The 17,579-nt window shown below is 41.8% G+C and overlaps 1 protein-coding gene and 1 pseudogene across 1 annotated transcript; both read right to left on the bottom strand.

Annotated features, from left to right (window-relative positions):
* Positions 1-577: 577 nt before the first annotated feature.
* Positions 578-10,785, bottom strand: ENPP5 (ectonucleotide pyrophosphatase/phosphodiesterase family member 5). The gene is made up of 4 exons (XM_027602356.2): positions 10,626-10,785; positions 7,532-8,395; positions 5,939-6,115; positions 578-3,018 (listed from the first exon to the last, which is right to left on the bottom strand). The coding sequence occupies exons 2-4, from the start codon at positions 8,358-8,360 to the stop codon at positions 2,591-2,593; spliced, it is 1,434 nt and encodes a 477-aa protein (XP_027458157.1). The 5' UTR covers positions 8,361-8,395; positions 10,626-10,785; the 3' UTR covers positions 578-2,590.
* LOC113928194 lies at positions 9,822-9,993 on the bottom strand (annotated as a pseudogene).
* Positions 10,786-17,579: the final 6,794 nt, after the last annotated feature.

Raw genomic sequence — 17,579 nt, 5'->3', positions numbered from 1 at the left:
GATTCTCGAGTCTGTCCCCCTTAGGTAATGAACAGCTAGAAAAATTTACCAACTTGAAGAGCTAGTACCTCCATTAGATTTTCTAGAGGTAATAGGTTCTTGTAAGAAACTGAAGTTAATGGGATCCGAGTTTTACCTGAAGAGGTGAGAGAGCATTTTGAAAAGGTTTAAATTTCAACGTCAGGTGGTAAAGGGAGAAGAAATTGCAAAACGTACAGTGAATAAGACAAATCTTATCAATTAATAGATTGTACAAAATGGTTGATGGGTGATGTTCAGCAAAAATGGTGGGGTTGGGGGAGGGGAGGTACTGCATTCTTCTGACCTTAAAAAAGTTCTCACTTACAATTACTAAGATTAGCTAGCCTAAATTTTATTTCTATATGCTAATTTGTGTTCAGGGCATACAAAGCTTGACCATGCAGATGTGCAGAAAAAAACAAAAAAGCTCTCAAGGTGTGATGAGTGACTAGATGTCCCACCGAAACTTTAAAATTTTCCTTTCCTTCAGGTAAACTCTCCTGCTGATATTTTACAGTAAACTAAGTACGTGTAAATAAAAGAAACCATGCAGTAATCCAACATTCAGATCAGAATTTTAATGATTTCATCAATGGTACAGCATTTGCTTTCCTCTTACCACTGAGGCAATTCTAAAATGAATTTAATGCAACAATTTTTAAATGTACACACAGTATCTTTAAACAGTAATGCGTTTAAATCGACCAATTTCATCTTTCGGTCATCATCCTGGCATCTCAATAATGCTGGTAAAATTCACAGCTATGCAGCAAGCCAAGAGGAGTGGCCACTGAGGTTCTAAAATGTCTCATTCAGAGACTTCTTGAGTTTGTCATCTACCATCTAACTTTTCAGCTTTTTAATGTCAGTACACATCCAGGAATTCCATTCTATTTGATTAAAAGGCTTTGTAATGAAATGAGAATCAAGGGCCAAACTTCTTTATTGGTATCATTTAAAAAAGAACGCATTCACTTTATTCTAAATAGTACTTAAATTCAACTATATTTTTGAAGGTGAAACTACTTTTGTCCTTTATATCTGCTTTACCTTTTCTTTCTAGAATACCTATACCATTTTACCTAATCATGAGCCAGTTGGTGCATTAATATACACAAAATCACAATATCATCTATGGGCCATCTGTCTATATAATTTTTTGTTCAAAGAAAGCTGTTCTTCCCAGGGTTTTCTCTTTCCTCTAAGAAACGACAGGTAAAGCCTAGGTCCCCCCAACCTGACTACTTCAGAGATCCAAAGCACAGCTTTGGTGGTTGAAACGAGAGGAGCTGAGTGACCAGACAGATGTGTGTGAACCTGACTTCATCTTTGATCCCTCTGAGCACCCGGTGAGCGGGTGTCCCACTATTTCATGAACTGAGGCTAGGATCTCAGCTCCTCTTGTTTCAATACCTGTCCCCGCTAAGAGCTATTTCACGGATTTCTGCCATGAGGCACCCTTCAGCACTGCTCTAGGGGCAGTGGGAACATCTCAGACAAGGTCCCACCTTATTTTCCTTCCCTAGTTCCGCACAGCCCTTCTAGCGGATCAAGTGGCCTACATTTTACCTAACAGAGCTTGTGCTCTCTTGGGACTGGCTCTGCAAATGCTCAAGTCTTAAAGATGCTCGTGCTCTCTTACTACATGCTACCAAAAAGAAAACGTATTTTATATGATTTTTAATGTGATTAATAGTGATTTAGTTTTCAAAGAAGCAGATAACTACAGAACAAGAAGAAAAGCTTATTGCTGGGATGGTCTCCAATGGCTTCTGTTCACAGCAGACTACATAGGAAGGACACGGACTACACAGGAAGGACACGGGTATCATGGTGTCTTCATTATTATAGAATCAGAGCAAAATGACTCCTCAGAAAACAGCAATCATGAATTTCATGACAGATATGGTATGTTTAGAATGAATCCGTCAGTACTTGAACCTTTTTTTTTTTTTAAGAAAAATAAAATGAAAACCCATGACTTTTAGAAAGAAGTACGAGAAGGAATGCCCACAGATGCATCCTGCTGTTGGGAATGCATCTCTCCAAAATTCGATGTACAAAGGTTGTCGCATTTAATTTCCAACAGTTTTGACTTTCTTTTTGCACTCCTGGTTTAAGGAGACAGATTTTGACATTCTTCAGGAATTATTTGAAATTTCATTCAGTTTTAACAACAAATAACAAGTATTCTGTGATGTGGGCAGAAAAAAATTTGTCTTTTTCAATCAAATTGTAAGACATAATCATCAGTAAAGTGCATTTCATATAAAAGTACCCATTAGGAGAGTAATTTAAAGTGCAATACATAAGGTACTTTAAATAGTGCAAAGGTGCTAAATATATCATACGTGCCATGTCCAAATAAAGCAGGATTTTATCTACCCCTAAGCCAGAGAGAATAACAGATTCATACTTCCCCACTTTAATCCTTTCTGGTGTGTGTGTGTGCGCGCCTGTCTATGTATATAACCGCCTAATGATCTGGGCAAATGCCTGAAACTGGTTTCCTAGAATCTGAAACCTTTAAACACTGAAATAAATACACCATCCCCACTTCAAAGTAGCATTAGGCTTGTAACAATGGTTGAGCTATTTCAGCCTGCATGTCTGGTAAGGCAGGTATTTGACTGTGAAGTAAATGTTTAATGAAAATTACAAAAAATACAATCACCAAAATGCTGCCGAGAGACACCCCTAGAAAATAAGCATAGGACTCCTCACGCTCATCTTCTCCGGGCTTGACGCTACCATGGAGGAGCGTAGGACTTGGTGTGTGAGGACGTGCTCCCGGGCTTGTTGAACTGAGCAGATCCTGGACATTCCTGAATGATCCGTTGTGTGGCATGCCTGTGACATTGAGGAGGTGGCAGAGCAGAGGGTACAGATCTGTGGAGTTCATGGCTTCTTTCGTGAAATTCTTTCTGAAGGCAGGACCGTGGGCTAAAAATATTGGATGCATGTCTGCTAGTGCATTATCATAACCATGGTTGCCTACTGGAAAGATAACATGAATGAATACGTTAGCCCACTGGAGGGAATTAAAATGAAAATAACTGTTGTACTGTCCAATTCTGAACTTAAATGCAAAGTTTAACTCATTGATCTTTTAAAAGAAAATAATCTTTTAGGAACAATCTCTGCTGTTGTCAACATCATCATTCACTGCAGAAAATGGAAAGTCAAAGTGATGACAAATCTTTCTCACAGGTGGAAGCGACCTGAAACAGCAGAGGAGGGGTAAACAGCAAAGCTGAGCCAAGTCAGAGGAAAATGAAAGTGATTTTTTTCTTTATTTTTTTTTGGTGGCAGATAAACTAATATTCACTACTTGTTAGGTATCTATCTTGTTCCAATTATGTTTTAAAGAGGAAGGGATAAAGGTGCTCTTAGTCATAAAGACAGTAAATTCATCATTACCAACAAAAGGAGAAACACAATTAATAAAGAAAACAAAAGACACCACAAAAATCAAACCCCTACTGACAGCTATAATCCACGATGGATAAATAAAGGTCAGGACTTTTGGGTAAAATCTTGATACTGGTGGTTCAGATCAAAATACAATTTAGCACTGTGTGCTTGTGCAGCTACAAATAAAGTAAAAGCTTTAGAAGTCTTCTGATTTATCAAGAGATATAAAATTGAAGCATGAAAACATTTTATTTTATTATCATTATTATTTTTTAAGTAGGCTCCATGCCCAGCATGGAGCCCAATACGGGGCTTGAACTCACGACCCTGCGATCAAGACCCGAGCTGAGATCAAGAGTTGGACGCTTAACTTACTTGAGCCACCTGGACGCCCTACAGGGAACATATTTTGAGAACCACTGCTTTCGGACATTAGGACTTCATTCTCTTGTGGAACTCAGGTTGAGAAGGAATATACTGGCCAACACTTAATTATTTGTTGAAGAAATAATCATGTTGAACATAATATAACATAAACGGGAGCGTTATTAAGGCTTTCTATCAAAAACAGGTGTGACCCATCTATTGTGTAATTGTAGTTCACCACACCAAAATTTCAAGAGAGCCCCTCAGATTTACATTAAGTGTAAAAGTACAAATCTCCTCAGAGATAGCAGCCCTTTTTTGAGCAACCCCTCTACCATAAGAGCTATCTGCACAATACATGAGAATCTGAACATATAAAAGCAGGAATTATTCTCATGGCCAAAGAAATTTTTTTGAAAGAAATTATTTTGAAGATTTTATTTATTTGAGAGAGAGAGAGAGAAAGTGAGAGAGCACAGCGGGGGGAGGGGCAAAGGGAGAGGGAGAAGCAGGCTCCCCGCGGAGCAAGGAGCCCGACGCAGGACTCGATCCCAGGACCCTGGGACCATGATCTGAGCCGAAAGCAGATGCTTCACCGACTGAGCCACCCAGGTGCCCCCAAAAGATTATTTTTTAAAGGCTTTCTTAAAACAGCTTCCCTGGTGTGAGTAAATATCGGCTTACAGATCACTCTCTGTGTGTAAAACCTGTGTTAAGAGCCAGAAACCAGGCATCCGTATCTGCCACTGTGACTCCCACGTGTACCACGAATGCCATGATCAGGCAACCGCTTTTCTTTTTGTCAATAAATACGATAGGAACCCAATTCTACCTCCGAGGACATTTCTGTACATCTCCTAGATATATCACAGACCAAGGCTGAAGAAAGCATCCCTGTGTAGTTTCGATACAATGTGGTTCCTTCACTATCCCGGTAACAGAGGAGAAACAAGTCCCCGGGAGCTGATCAGTTGTCACGTTAACATCTACGTCCACCAACAAAGGCACAGGCGTGCAAGGTAGTCCACCAGACGGCAGTTCATATGGGGAAAGTGCTAAGAGCTGAGAAGCACCCACAGGATGATGGCAAGGGATTAGGAACAGCCCCTTGGCCCCCTGATGGCTGGAGGGACAGAAGGGAGGAGGTGGGGTTACCAGAGCCCAAAGGCCAGGACTGCCCAGTAGGAGCTGAGGCTGTAGAGAGAGGAGCTGTCCAGAGGGACCTGGGATCACAGAGGAAATGAAGTCACCATTGAGTGACATCACCTAAGACAGAGAATGTGCAGGGCAAATACCCTGGCTTCTTCCCAACTCCTGCCTCCCAAACTCCTGCGGGTGTCTTCTACAATTTTGGCCACATCTAACCAGAAACCACTTGGCAAAGGAGCCTGGGAAATTTAGTCTGTAGAGGTCAGTCCCCGGCAATACAAAGCGGGGAGTTAAAGAGCAAATAGGCACGCGGCGGGCGGGCCCATTAAAGATGAGTAAAATCCTGTGGGTGGCTTTTCCATTTGACTACCTTGTTAGAAGCTATATAAGAGAAAAATTACACGTTAAGGATGGCAGAAATCCCCTTCTTTTGCATGTTTGAATTTCAAATGGGATGTCCAATATATCTAAGATTAATCCGGTGGAAATTATCTCCAAAATTATATCACTAGGTATTAGAAAAATACATTTTGATATATGATCCTCCATGCCATACGCACTTCTTTTTTGCAGTATTTCCAAGGGTTAAAACAAAGTGGCGTGTATCTGGAAGAGCCAGAAGGGCAGAGGAAACTAGAAAGCTAAGAACTGCAAATAAAAATAGGGATTACATTATTATGAAATTAGAACATAAAACGGATGCAGAAAATCATTCAATTTATAAATTTCCAATTAGGTTTTTCTCAGGAACATGATGGCTGTAATTAGCCATTGAGGTCACTCTGCATATCTTTGGTCTGATGACTTCCAGAGAAATGAATGTTTAGGGGCTTACCTCTTTTTAAAGTCCCAAGGATCTGTGATTTGCTATTATTGTAAGACACCAGTTAAGTTACTTGATTAGTAAATACACTGCTGTATTATTACCCACAGCCTCCACTCCAACAGACAATGAGCATAATGGGGAGAAACGGTGCAACATACTCACACAGAAAGTTATCTGACTTATTCTGTAGAATATACCACCCTCCGTCAGCCACGGCTATGATGGGTTGAATTCGAGGGTTGTACTTGTAACGCCACCTTTCCGGAATCTCTTCTCTTTTGTAAACAGTAAGATTAGGATGGGCATGAGCTAGGGCTTCATAGACTTCATCCAATTTACCTCAAAGAGGAAGGATACGGAGAGGCACTCAGAACCAGGCACTCACTGTTACAATCAAAGAAACCACCCAGGCAGCAGAGGCCAATGAATGTGTCTTCCTGAGGTAAACCACCAGCGGGCAGAACGTAGGGAAATGCAGCCAGACACCTGAAGACTCTTACCCGCTTGAGGAAAGAATCTTGAGGGGGAAACAGAAATGATTCGTCTTCTGCTGGATGTAAATTCATTCTACAGAACTGAGAGGACATTGTATAGAACTAGAAATCTCTAATGTAAAGACTTCACACACACACACCCAATTGGCGGCACTAAGTAAAATGTTTACTCAGATGAAAACGAAGAGCTAAGTTCTGATAATTAGGAGCACAGAGAGACAATGTCTGACTGGAGGGTGAGGCAGCACTTGAGAAAGGGCAGACCGGAACACAGCTTCTGAAATGGAAAAGTTCTTTAACACCCCGGAGGTGTGGCAGAGGTACTCCCTGTAACTTCAAATGCAGCCTTTTCTCGTTTTTCAAATCCATCTGTTGGGGCCTCCTCCCTGCCTCGCAACACCCCAACACAGGACACATTCCAATTTTATAAGGAAAATTGAAGAGTTAATGTGATTTCCTCAAACAACAAAAGACTTGTTATTTGTTAAATTTGTTAAAATTTTAAAAGTTTGTGTTCCGGTGCACATGTGTATTTTAACATTTGCTGTTTCATTTGATCCTCTTTGATTCCCTTGTGAGGGATATAAGGCAATCTGTTCTCTCATTTGATATCTAGATTAACTCTAGATGGTGATAAAATAGAAGTCAAAAGTCTGAGTCTTGCTCTGCACTTCGTGATCTGGGGAGGTTAAACTTGAGCTAGTTCACCTGTCTTTAAAACAGAAGTAACACTTAGGTGACAACAATTATGAGGCTTTGAGAAAAGGTTTGTAAGAAGTTCAACGTATTGTTATGACTTCGATTTATAAGCAGGGAAAAGAAATCTTCAGCTTGATCCATGCTTTCTCCTTCCTCTACTGCACTGCTTCCCTAATAAGCAGGTCCTACAAAAGGATCCACAGTAGGCTAAATTTAGGGCTTCCATAAAATCACTGTAATTGCATGCAAATTCTGTATGTCTCTTTCCATCTCAATTTTTCTGAGAAAGGAGGCTATAGCTTTCATCATCTTTGGTGGTTCCAAGATGGTTAAATCCATCTGCCATAAATACAGAGAGAACATCAATTTCAAAATTCTTGGGAAAAGTGAAAAATTACATGCTGGGAAAAAAGATTTTCTTTTCAGAGTCTAAGGATTAAACCCTAGAATATTACCATGACACAGGCAAGTATATTTTGAAGATACAGAAACAAAACTTCCCCATTCAGTTGCCCTGGGCACATCCAGCCCCAGCCCCAGATCACCACTCAGTCAGACTTACCTTCTTTTGGCAAGATGGCCGCTACTGGAGATTGGTCAATCAGGATATAGTGGTCTTTATCCAGATACTGATCAAGTTCTATTATCCTTTCCTCAGAACACTGGGTCATTCCATGATCACTTGTGATGATTAGGTTCAGAATGTTCCACAACTTGGCCTTTTTCAGCATTTGTATGAGATATCCCAACTTGTTGTCAATATCCGAAATGACAGGCCCCATGAGCGGACTCTCAGGTCCCAAGTGGTGGCCCATATCATCAGGGTCTTCCCAATAAAGAAGACCGAGATTTATGGGCTCTTTTGATGTAAACCATTCAATAATTTTGGCAACTCTATCTTCAAATGACACAGACTCATTGTAAGGCATGTAGTGAGTAGCAAAGCTATTATGTATTTTTACATCAGCTCCAGGCCACATGGCTGCACCACTAGAACGTCCTGCCCTCTGATTTGTGATCCATATTGGCGTTGCCTCTTCCCAAAACTCAGAATCATAAATCGTCATGTTATCCAAGGAGAAAGATTTATTCAGAATGGGATCATACATGTCATTTGCAACAATCCCATGATTCTCCGCAAAGAGGCCAGTTACCAAAGTATAATGGTTAGGGTAGGTCTTTGTGATAAAAATATTAGTAACCTGCTTCACATGAACACCATACTTCATAACATAATGAAAATTGGGTGTTGGCACTCTATATAAGTAATCCCAACGGAATCCATCAAATGAAACCAGTAGAACCTTTTGCTGGTCTGGTTGGAGAGAAAATGTAACTGAGAGTATTAGTACAGCAAGTATGAAGGACACCCAGAGGAGTTTTGAAGTCATTTTCAAAGTATTTGATCAGTTCAGTGTAAGACAATCTGTATAAAAAAACATATAGAAGTTAACGGCAATATCTTTTTTTTCGGTATACCTTACCCAAAACTGACAGTGATGGTACTTAGTAATCCCAGTCATATAATAAACCACAGCCTGGAAGAATTATGTTGCTCCATCTTAAACAAGAGACCTGGGGCTTCCTACAGAATAAAGCTAAGAAATTTAGTTGCATTTTAGAAACTGTTACTTTCCAAGAATTTATCAAAACATTTCTCAAAGTAATTATTTAAGTAAACTCACCAAATATCATTTTAAAATATGATATAATTTACTTTTGAGAAAAACAAAAACTTTTCAGAAACTTTTGCAGGGGACCCAGACTTCTGACTTCTGGCCAGTAAAGTTTATATAGTCAAATTAATATCTATGAATGTATTTATCATTATGGTTAGACCAAATACAGGAACCTAGAAACAAGGAAATACCATTAGCAAATACAATAATAGTGTTTAAAAAAAAAAAAACATATACATTTCTATTTTTCAAAGCCAAAGCCTTATGTTTGGTTCATCATGGTTAGGGATATTATTCAAGAAAAGAGAAAATAGATGAACTTGGTTTTTTGAAGTGACAAAAAATTTGTGATACTCAAATATACTTGTGAAATGTAAACTGCATTCATTTATTTCATAATTAAAGCACAGCCTTCTTTAAACTAAAACAGTTTCTGTATGAACAGAAACATAATTCTGAAATTTGGTGTTGACTTTCTGAAAGCTAAAATTCATCAATATTTAATCTTAGTGATATGTGTGGAAAAGGCACTTGCCAGGATTAAAGGCTCCCTTTGGATCAAGGTTGTTGGTTGGTTCATTTTTTTTTTAAATCTGCATATACATCTAAAAAGCTTTCATTCTATTCAAGAAAGCTAACAAAAGGCAATATGGATAAACAACACGTATGTAAATTTTGTGAGCTCTCACTGGGCTTGCAAATCAAGCAAGTATTTTTGGTTCTCTCCTTTTCTTGTCCATTCTTGCACGAAGGTATTTGTAAGCCCACCGAAACTTGGATCTATCCACACTTCTGTGCCAAGAAGTCTCTTGAATTCAGCTTTTGACACCTTGCTAACTTGAACATGCTGAAGATATTTTAAACCTCAAAAACAGATCCTGTCTTGCCTTGCTTGCTATATTATAGCTATAGGTAAATAAAAACTGCTTGGTGTGTTTGCTTTGCTTTCAGATACAGTAATTTTTAACTATGATTTCACCATACCTAGAACATTACCTAAACTGAAATTGCGTTAGGTATTGGTCTCCAGACAATGGTTCAAAAATTAAATTTAAAAACTATTTTCAAATGGCAATAATGTTTCCAATTCTGGAAGGAATCAAAATCAGTTCCAATAAGGAACTCCAACTATATTTACTAACATCTGGCTGAGGATGCTGTCTCCTCTCCCTTTTCCCTTCTCCTTCACCTTCCTAACACAAGGAAGGAAAGCTGTTATGAAACAAATATAATTTAAGGCTAAAAAAAAAAATCAACTACATGAAACACCTGATTTTCCTCTAAGTAAATTAAACTGGTAAGAACAGATACTACCGTGATCTTAGCCAAAAGGCCGAGAATCGCTCCCCTAAGTAAATTAATTCAGCAACTGTGGTAAGCAGGAAAGAACCGATTTCCTGGACAAAAGAAAATAAACAAAGGCTAAGTGTTGTCTACAGCTTAGGAATGTTTGGTAAGAAGAATCAATATCATCACATCGATGACATAAAGTAATAGAGAGAGAGATGGGGGTGGGGATGAAAGAAATAGCAGATTTCGTTCTTTTCCACGCACAAACTGCTGCACAGTGCAGTGGAATTCCTAGTTCTGGGTCCAGATTTCACCGGGCTGCTTTCCAGTTTCTCCTCCCCTCCAATACTTCCCCCACAGGCAGCCTTGGAAATTGAGGGAAGGGGCGCCAAGAAGCGCGGAGAAAGGGCAAGTGAAGGAGGAGTCGGTGTGTTTAGAGGGACTAGACGTCGAGAGAACGATGTAGTGCCCCACCTTTCCCCTTGGGATTCCAACCTAATCACTGGGCAGGGTCGGGGCGTTGAATACGTTCGCAATTCGCAGACCTCCCGCCCACCAAGGCCCGCAGGTGCCCCCACGTGGGCTGCGTGCGTGTGCAAGAGGAAAGGGGGGGGTGGTGGTCTGAGAGGACAACAGGGGCCGTGTGGGTCCCCGGGAGGGAAGCAGCCCACTCCCCTGAACTCTTACCCTCGCATCGATCCGGACGGTCCGCATGAGCTTGGGACAAGAGGGCGGAGGGTCAGGAGCGGGGGGTCCGTCACGCAGACCCGGGGGCAATAGCGGGGAGGTAGCGGAAGCGAGGACCGCCCCTTGAACTTGCAGCGGCTCATTTGCACGCAGCCTCGGCGCGGAGCACCTGACCAGCACCGCCTCCCGGCCGCAGGTCCCGCCTCTTGCCTCCTATTGGCTGGGGTGGGACGGTGCCCTCCGCCGGACCTGCCCAACCAAAGCCGGGCCCTAGGGAGTCGCTGCACCGCCTGCCAATCAGCGGGCCCCGGGGGCGGGCGCTGCCTGCGTCTGGAGGGTGGAGGGGGCACAGCCTGCGGGAGCAGAGGGTCGCCGCGAGGCCCCAGGGGTCGCGGAGGTCAACATGGCCGCTGCTGCGTCCTCGCTGAGGTCCCCTGTCTGCCCGGTCGCACATCCTCCTGCGGTGTGGCCTTTTCTTGCCGGGCAGTTGTGTTGTCGTCGGTGATGTAGAACGAGTATAAAAGCCCTACCCCAGTGGTTTGTCAACACTTAACTGTTGTGGTTGAAAGTACTTTTATTTTCTTATCTGATCTCTCAAGGTTTTTTTGTTACTCCGTTTTTTTCTTATCAAAAATTGGTGACTCCGTACCCTGGACTTTGCTCTGAGGAACACTCGAACGCCCCAGAAAGTCGATGGGACAATGACATTTTAACTCTTCATTAGCTGGTGTGACCTGCTTTATCTCAGAAAAATCTGATTTAGAAGGGTTTAATTCGGTCAGTTCTACTGCCCCAGTGTTGCAGGTTTTTGCAACATAAGCACCAGGTTTTTGCAGTGTAAGGCCTCAGTGGTACCTGAAACTGCTCGAAGTCAACCAAGCCAGATTCAGGAGTAGGTTAATTTGCTCAGGGGTAGAGGCTGACCAGCTACTCTGATGCTTTCATCTAGACTGGAGACTGCTTCTAGCTTTGTTTCCAAATACGCAGACTACAAACATCAGGTCTCATTTCCTCTCTCAGGAAGTCTTCTGGTATGGTAGGGGCCCTGTTTGTGTGTGGGCAAGGGCATGGTTTGTCATAAGTTGTAACAATGACCTTGAGCTCCCTGGAAGGATTTCTTCATCTACAGGGTCCCCAGGCCTAATTCTGACCACCCTGCAATGGAAAATAATATGTGCCTGGCTGTCACAATCTTAAACATCTAGTCAGCCCATAAAATAGAGCAAAGCCAGCAGCTTCGGCTCCTCTCTGGAGCTCCTGCCCCCCAGCTACCTGTCTAATGTACTGGAACTGTAAAATGAATAGACATTCTTGCTGATATTTAAACAAGGCAAACATTTTGGTCATGGCTTTTTTCTCTTTCCCTCAACTTCTTGTGGAAGGACAGCCCCTACCCCAATCGCTCCCTTCTGATTGCATCGAACATCCCAAAGGGCATCTGGGCACTCTTCCATGACCTTTTATTTGTAGTAACCTGAGTTTATGGTGCTCCACAGGTGGGGTGGGGATTAGAGAGGCTGGTTTCTGTGTTTTGCCAGAGCCAGCGACAGTGAAGTTGTACAGGTTGTTCCAAGTTCCTTAAGCCCTGTCCTTTGAAGTTGCCCAAGCTTGGAACGGGGTGGTCCAATATTATAAGTCCTTGTCTCCCCCACCCCCTCACTGCCCCAACCAATAGGCCAACCCTGTGTTTTCCCAGACACTCAAAGAACACTGCATGCTGACTAACGAGCAGGGGGAGTGAAGACCAGACTTTTATCTGGGTCACTGAACAATTTTGGACTCTGTTCATGTGATGACACTTGGCCTTACTCTGCAAACTTTTTATGGAATGCGTGATTGTGTTCACCAGCTACCCCAGTGATGTAGGCATGGTACAGCTGTTCCCCACAGCACATGATACGGAAAATGACTCAGGAGGAGCTCAGCAAAGGCCAGAGACTCTTCCCAGATCTCCATATAACAACATGTGGTGTTCGACTGATAGCTTGTTGTATATCTCATGTCGGGAATGGGAGGAAAAAATCAGGCTTTCATAGTATAAAGAGGAATGATTGTGAAAAAAATGGAATTCCTGCTTACATCTGTACCAGGTCTCCTGCCCTGTTGCCTGAACTTCTGTCCTGTTGTAACAACTACTGAGGACATCATGGTGGCATAAACCGCAACCTGCTACTGACTGTTATTGATGGACTATTCCTTTATTTTATGTTATTGAGTTAAGATAATCATCATCGAGCTAGGAATATGTTTCTGAGTAATGGAGTACAAGAAGAATCAACTTCTTTCATGAGTTTTGGAGTGGGAAGGGGGTCCCTCTGCCTACCTAAGGAAGTCTGATAGGGGTTTGAGGGCTGGATTATTTTCTTCCTGAGGAACTGGAAGAGGCTTGTGTGAAAGCTGAAATGTGAAGTGTACTTTATGAAAAAAATAGCCAAGACTGGCTCTGCCACAGAAGTTTTGTTTTCAAAACTAGTCTCTGTCCTGTGGCAGGGGAAATGAACAAATTATTTTACAATGCCTGTAAGGTTGCAATACGTTATACCACAAAAACTACCAAACTAAAACAAAGTCTACCTCATGATCCTTTATAGAACAGTCTGCAAAATGTGGGTCTCACATACTCAATAGCCATAGGTTAGGAACTGTTGGGACTCTGGTTCTGGACTGACCTTGATTCTTGATAAAAAGTAGGTCTTCACTAATTTGGACTTACTAACAGGAGTTCAGCCTGATGAATAAAAAGTTGAATTATAGATTATCCAAGACTTAGTCCAAGTAGTTTATAGTGGTTAGTAATTTAGGCTGCTAATGATATATTTGTACCTCTTAAAACTATTTTTTCACACAATTATTATATTTTTATCCTCAGAAAGCTTTATGTAAGCCAAATATAACCTTCTAAAAGTTCTTCGTATTCTTGTATTTCGTAAATTGTGTTTATAGTGTATCATTTTCGTAGGGCTACTGTAACAAACTATGACAAACTAGGTGGCTGACAACAACAGGAATTCATTTTCTCACAGTTTTGGAGACTAGAAGTCTGACATCAAGAAGTTGGCAGGGCCACACTCCCTCCAGAGGCTCTAAGAATCTTTCCTTGTCTCTTCCACCTTCTGGTGGTTTCTGATGTTCCTCGGCTTGTTGCAGCTAGCTCCATCCGTTGCCTCCATGGCCACGTGGTGGTCTCCTCTGTGGGTCTCTGTGTCTTCAGATGGCCTCATATAATGACACCAGCCATTGGAATTAAGGCCCACTTTAATCCAGGAGGACCTCATCTAAACAAATCTAATTGCATCTGCAAAGATCCTATTTCCCAATAAGGTCACATTCTGAGGTTCCAGGTGAATGCAAATTTGAGGGAGACATATTCAACCCAGTATATGTAGCTAGCAGAATGTTTTATTTTTTTTCAGAATGTTTAATTTTATAGCTCAGCCTAGATCAAAAGTTCATGAATAATTATGAAAATGGCTCAGATCAAGGAAACTGACAACATCTAGTGCTGAGGAGGATGCCAAGGAACTGCAACTATCATATGTTGCTGGCGGGAATGATGTGGCCCCTTTACAAAATGGTTTGGAAGTGTTTTACAAAGTTAAATATTCATGTATCATGTAAGCCAAGAATTCCACTCATGGGTATTTAGACAAGAGAAATGAAGAAGATGACCTCTCAAAACTTATAAGCAAATTTTAGTAGCAGCTTTATTCATAACCATTAAAAACTAGAAACAACCCAAATGTCCCTGAACTGTGAATAGATAAACAAATTGTGGTCTATCCATAAGTGGAACACTGTTCATCGATAAGAAGGAATGAAGTAGTGATACATACAATCACATGGATGAGTCTCAAAAGCATTTTGTTAAGTGAAAGAAGTCAAATACACATTGGCTATTTCCTGTTTGATTGCATTTATATGACCTTCTAGAAAAGACAAAATGATAAGGACAGAAATCAGATTGGTGGTAGAGGGAGGGCATTGGCTACAAAGGGGCACAAGGGAACTTTCTGATGTGAGGGAATTTTGATTGTGATGGTGTCTATCTGATCGTCTAAGTTTGTCAAAATTCAGAGAACGATACACCTGAAAATATTTCATTCTACCATATGTAAATTATACCTCAAGAAACAATAGCAGCAAAAAATAAGTCCTAATCTGTGATCACCCACCCAAAGGTTCACGAATCAGGCCTAGTGGTGTTTGTTTCTTCTTGGTCATTTTTTGGTGTGTCACAAAGCCTATTAGCTCAGTCTGCAGGAGAGCAGAACTTGCAAGTGTAGGAATCCCCTGGGGCCCAGCTCTGCTGGTTTTCATGTTCTTTCACCTTATGGAGTGACGTCTGGGAATTACTCAGCAAAGAAAGAATTATTATTTTCTAGGCTGGGACTGAATGTCATCCGTTGCATAACTCCATCAGTCATGGATGTGCTCATGCAGGCAGAGGGACACTTGTCTTTTGGTCCCTGGTTGGAGGCCTATTTTGAAAGACACATTCTCAGTACAAAACTGCACATGTATTCGTGGTGCGTGGGGTGAACGCACTTAGTCACAGCCACGCCCTCCGGTCTTCATGAAGAAGACAGCCAGAGGAAGCCTCAGAGCGCTTAGCGTAACCTCACCATTTACTTGGAAAAGTACTGGCTTCTCATGGGTGTTATAATTCTGCCAATTTACTGTGAGTGTAGGAGGACCTAAAATATATTGTCCTCCTCCCAGATCAAAAAGACATTTCTTTCCACTCTAGGTATTATTACATTTAAAATGTACACGTAGACATCCTTTGCAACTAATATGTTGCTTGAGGGTACACTGGGGCCTTTGATAAGTATTACACTTTTTTTTTAAAGATTTTATTTATTTATTTGAGAGAGAGAGAATGAGAGACAGAGAGCACGAGAGGGAAGAGGGTCAGAGGGAGAAGCAGACTCCCTGCTGAGCAGGGAGCCCGATGTGGGACTCCATCCCGGGACTCCAGGATCATGACCTGAGCCGAAGGCAGTCGCTTAACCAACTGAGCCACCTAGGCGCCCAAGTATTACACTTTTTAAAAAGAGATTTTACTTATTTATTTGAGAGAGAGAGAGAGAGCGAGAGAGCACACAGCAGGGGGAGGGGCTGAGGGAGAGGGAGAAGGAGACTTGCCCCTGAGCAGGGAGCCCGATGCCATGCGGGGCCCCATCCCCAGACTCTGGGATCATGACCTGAGCCAAAGGCAGATGCTTAATTGACTGAGCCACCCAGGCACCCCAAGTATTACACTTTACTAAGAGGCAAAGCAGGTAGCGATTGCTTCATAGCTCTATGGTTTTTCTTGGAGTGCGGTGGGGGGGAAATCAGGGGAGGCTTCTCCCTGCCCCTTTCCTGCGTGGCTCCAATGTCATAATCAGAAATTCATCTCTCTGCCTTATGGCTTTTTTCCCAGGAACCATGTCAGATTCACCTCTACTAGGCCATTTACTTACACATGTGTATGACTAAGTCTCTCTGAATCACTCAAAGCAGCATATTTTGCTGGAGAGAAAGGCCACGAGGAATGGATCAATAGGTTGGGCGTTTTCTTTTGAGAGATCAGTAAATAGACCAGCACTTAGAGGAAAGTGAAAACAGAAAAAGAAAGTAAGGGGAGCCAACCCAAAGCTGACATCTCTCATAACTTGCTTAAGGCAAACTCTGCTTTTCGACTGTCATTAAGCAGCAGACCACTGAAAGAAGGTATAAAGTCACAGGTGACAAAGGGAACATTTGGTTTATGGAGGTGCTTCATGTTTTTCCTTCACTTTTTGGAATAGCCTTTGGTCTAGAAAATTCATAGTAAATGTCAAGATTCATCAGAAAACTCAACATCTCATGAATTTCCCCATATAAAATCCTTGAGAGCTTTGCTACTCTTCAAGTCACTTTCATCTTTATTCATTTATACCTGTTGTCACCTGTTGTCCAATTTCACAAAGGATTCCATCCCCACCTCAGCTGGGTGTGAGCCACCTGCTGGCCTTTTTCCTTCTCTGCTCTCTAATGGTGACCTTGTTTCATAGGAGGATCCATCCAGTCAGTGTGAGTGGAGTTTTGCTGATTTACTCATCTATTCTTGTTTAGAATGAAAGATGTATGCACGTTTGGATTCATCACTGGTCAGAGTGAGCTCTGCTCACGGTAGTGGGGCACAGTAAACTTGCTGACTCATCTATATAGAGATTCAACCTACTATTTCTTAAATATTATAGCTCAATATAACTATTGAGCTATAATCCACATAACATGAAATTACCCATTTAAAGTATAAAATTCAGTGTTAACCGCCATATAAGGTTTCCTTGGCCTGCTTTAACCGAGTGATGTCACTAAAAATGATCATTCTATGGAATCAACCAAATATTCCTTCACAGGACATGAATAGAATAATGAGACCCTTTTACCTTTGTACAGTGCTTGATAGTTTTTGATGTATGTTTTGACCACCTTTGCCAACATTGTTCAGTTTGCTTCTCATGGCCGCTCTCTATGTTCAGTGGGAATGACTGACTTAACCAAAGCTACATATTGAAACATTTGAATACAGGGCAAAATATAGGAAGAGAGGAACAAACAGAAGTAATAGAGAAATACATAGGACTGAGAAATTAGCTCTGACTGAAGAAGACATTGGGATTTCATGGTGGTAGTAGACATGGAGAGGCTTGAAAGACAGGTGGGATTTCAACAGAATAGATGGAACAGAGAAGACTGTAAGCAAAATCATGAGGGGGGAAAGTCCAGGGTATGTTCGGGGGTAGCTAAGAGAGAACCCCATGCTAAAAGGTCTTGGAAACTGAACTAGGAGTTTGGAGTTGTCCTTGTGGACAGTGGGGGGGCAGTTGAAGGTTTCTGTGGGAGCGCACATTGTGACCAAAGCAGTGAAAATCATGTTTGAATCACCAGTGGTGCTAGGTGGCCCAGGGGCCCAGCAAGCTG

The sequence above is a fragment of the Zalophus californianus genome, chromosome 7, assembly GCF_009762305.2.
Source record: "Zalophus californianus isolate mZalCal1 chromosome 7, mZalCal1.pri.v2, whole genome shotgun sequence".
In the NCBI taxonomy this organism is placed as follows: domain Eukaryota; kingdom Metazoa; phylum Chordata; class Mammalia; order Carnivora; family Otariidae; genus Zalophus; species Zalophus californianus.
Note: the sequence above shows the minus strand (reverse complement) of the source record. Positions and strands in the feature narration are given on the sequence as shown.

Coding starts and splice junctions, on each gene's coding strand:
- ENPP5 (XM_027602356.2), bottom strand. CDS start 8,360: ATGACTTCAAAACTCCTCTGGGTGTCCTTCATACTTGCTGTACTAATA. Junction 6,116..7,531: donor GGCCATCTTGCCAAAAGAAG/GTAAGTCTGACT, acceptor TTCCTCTTTGAG/GTAAATTGGATGAAGTCTAT. Junction 3,019..5,938: donor TAAGTCAGATAACTTTCTGT/GTGAGTATGTTG, acceptor TTATCTTTCCAG/TAGGCAACCATGGTTATGAT.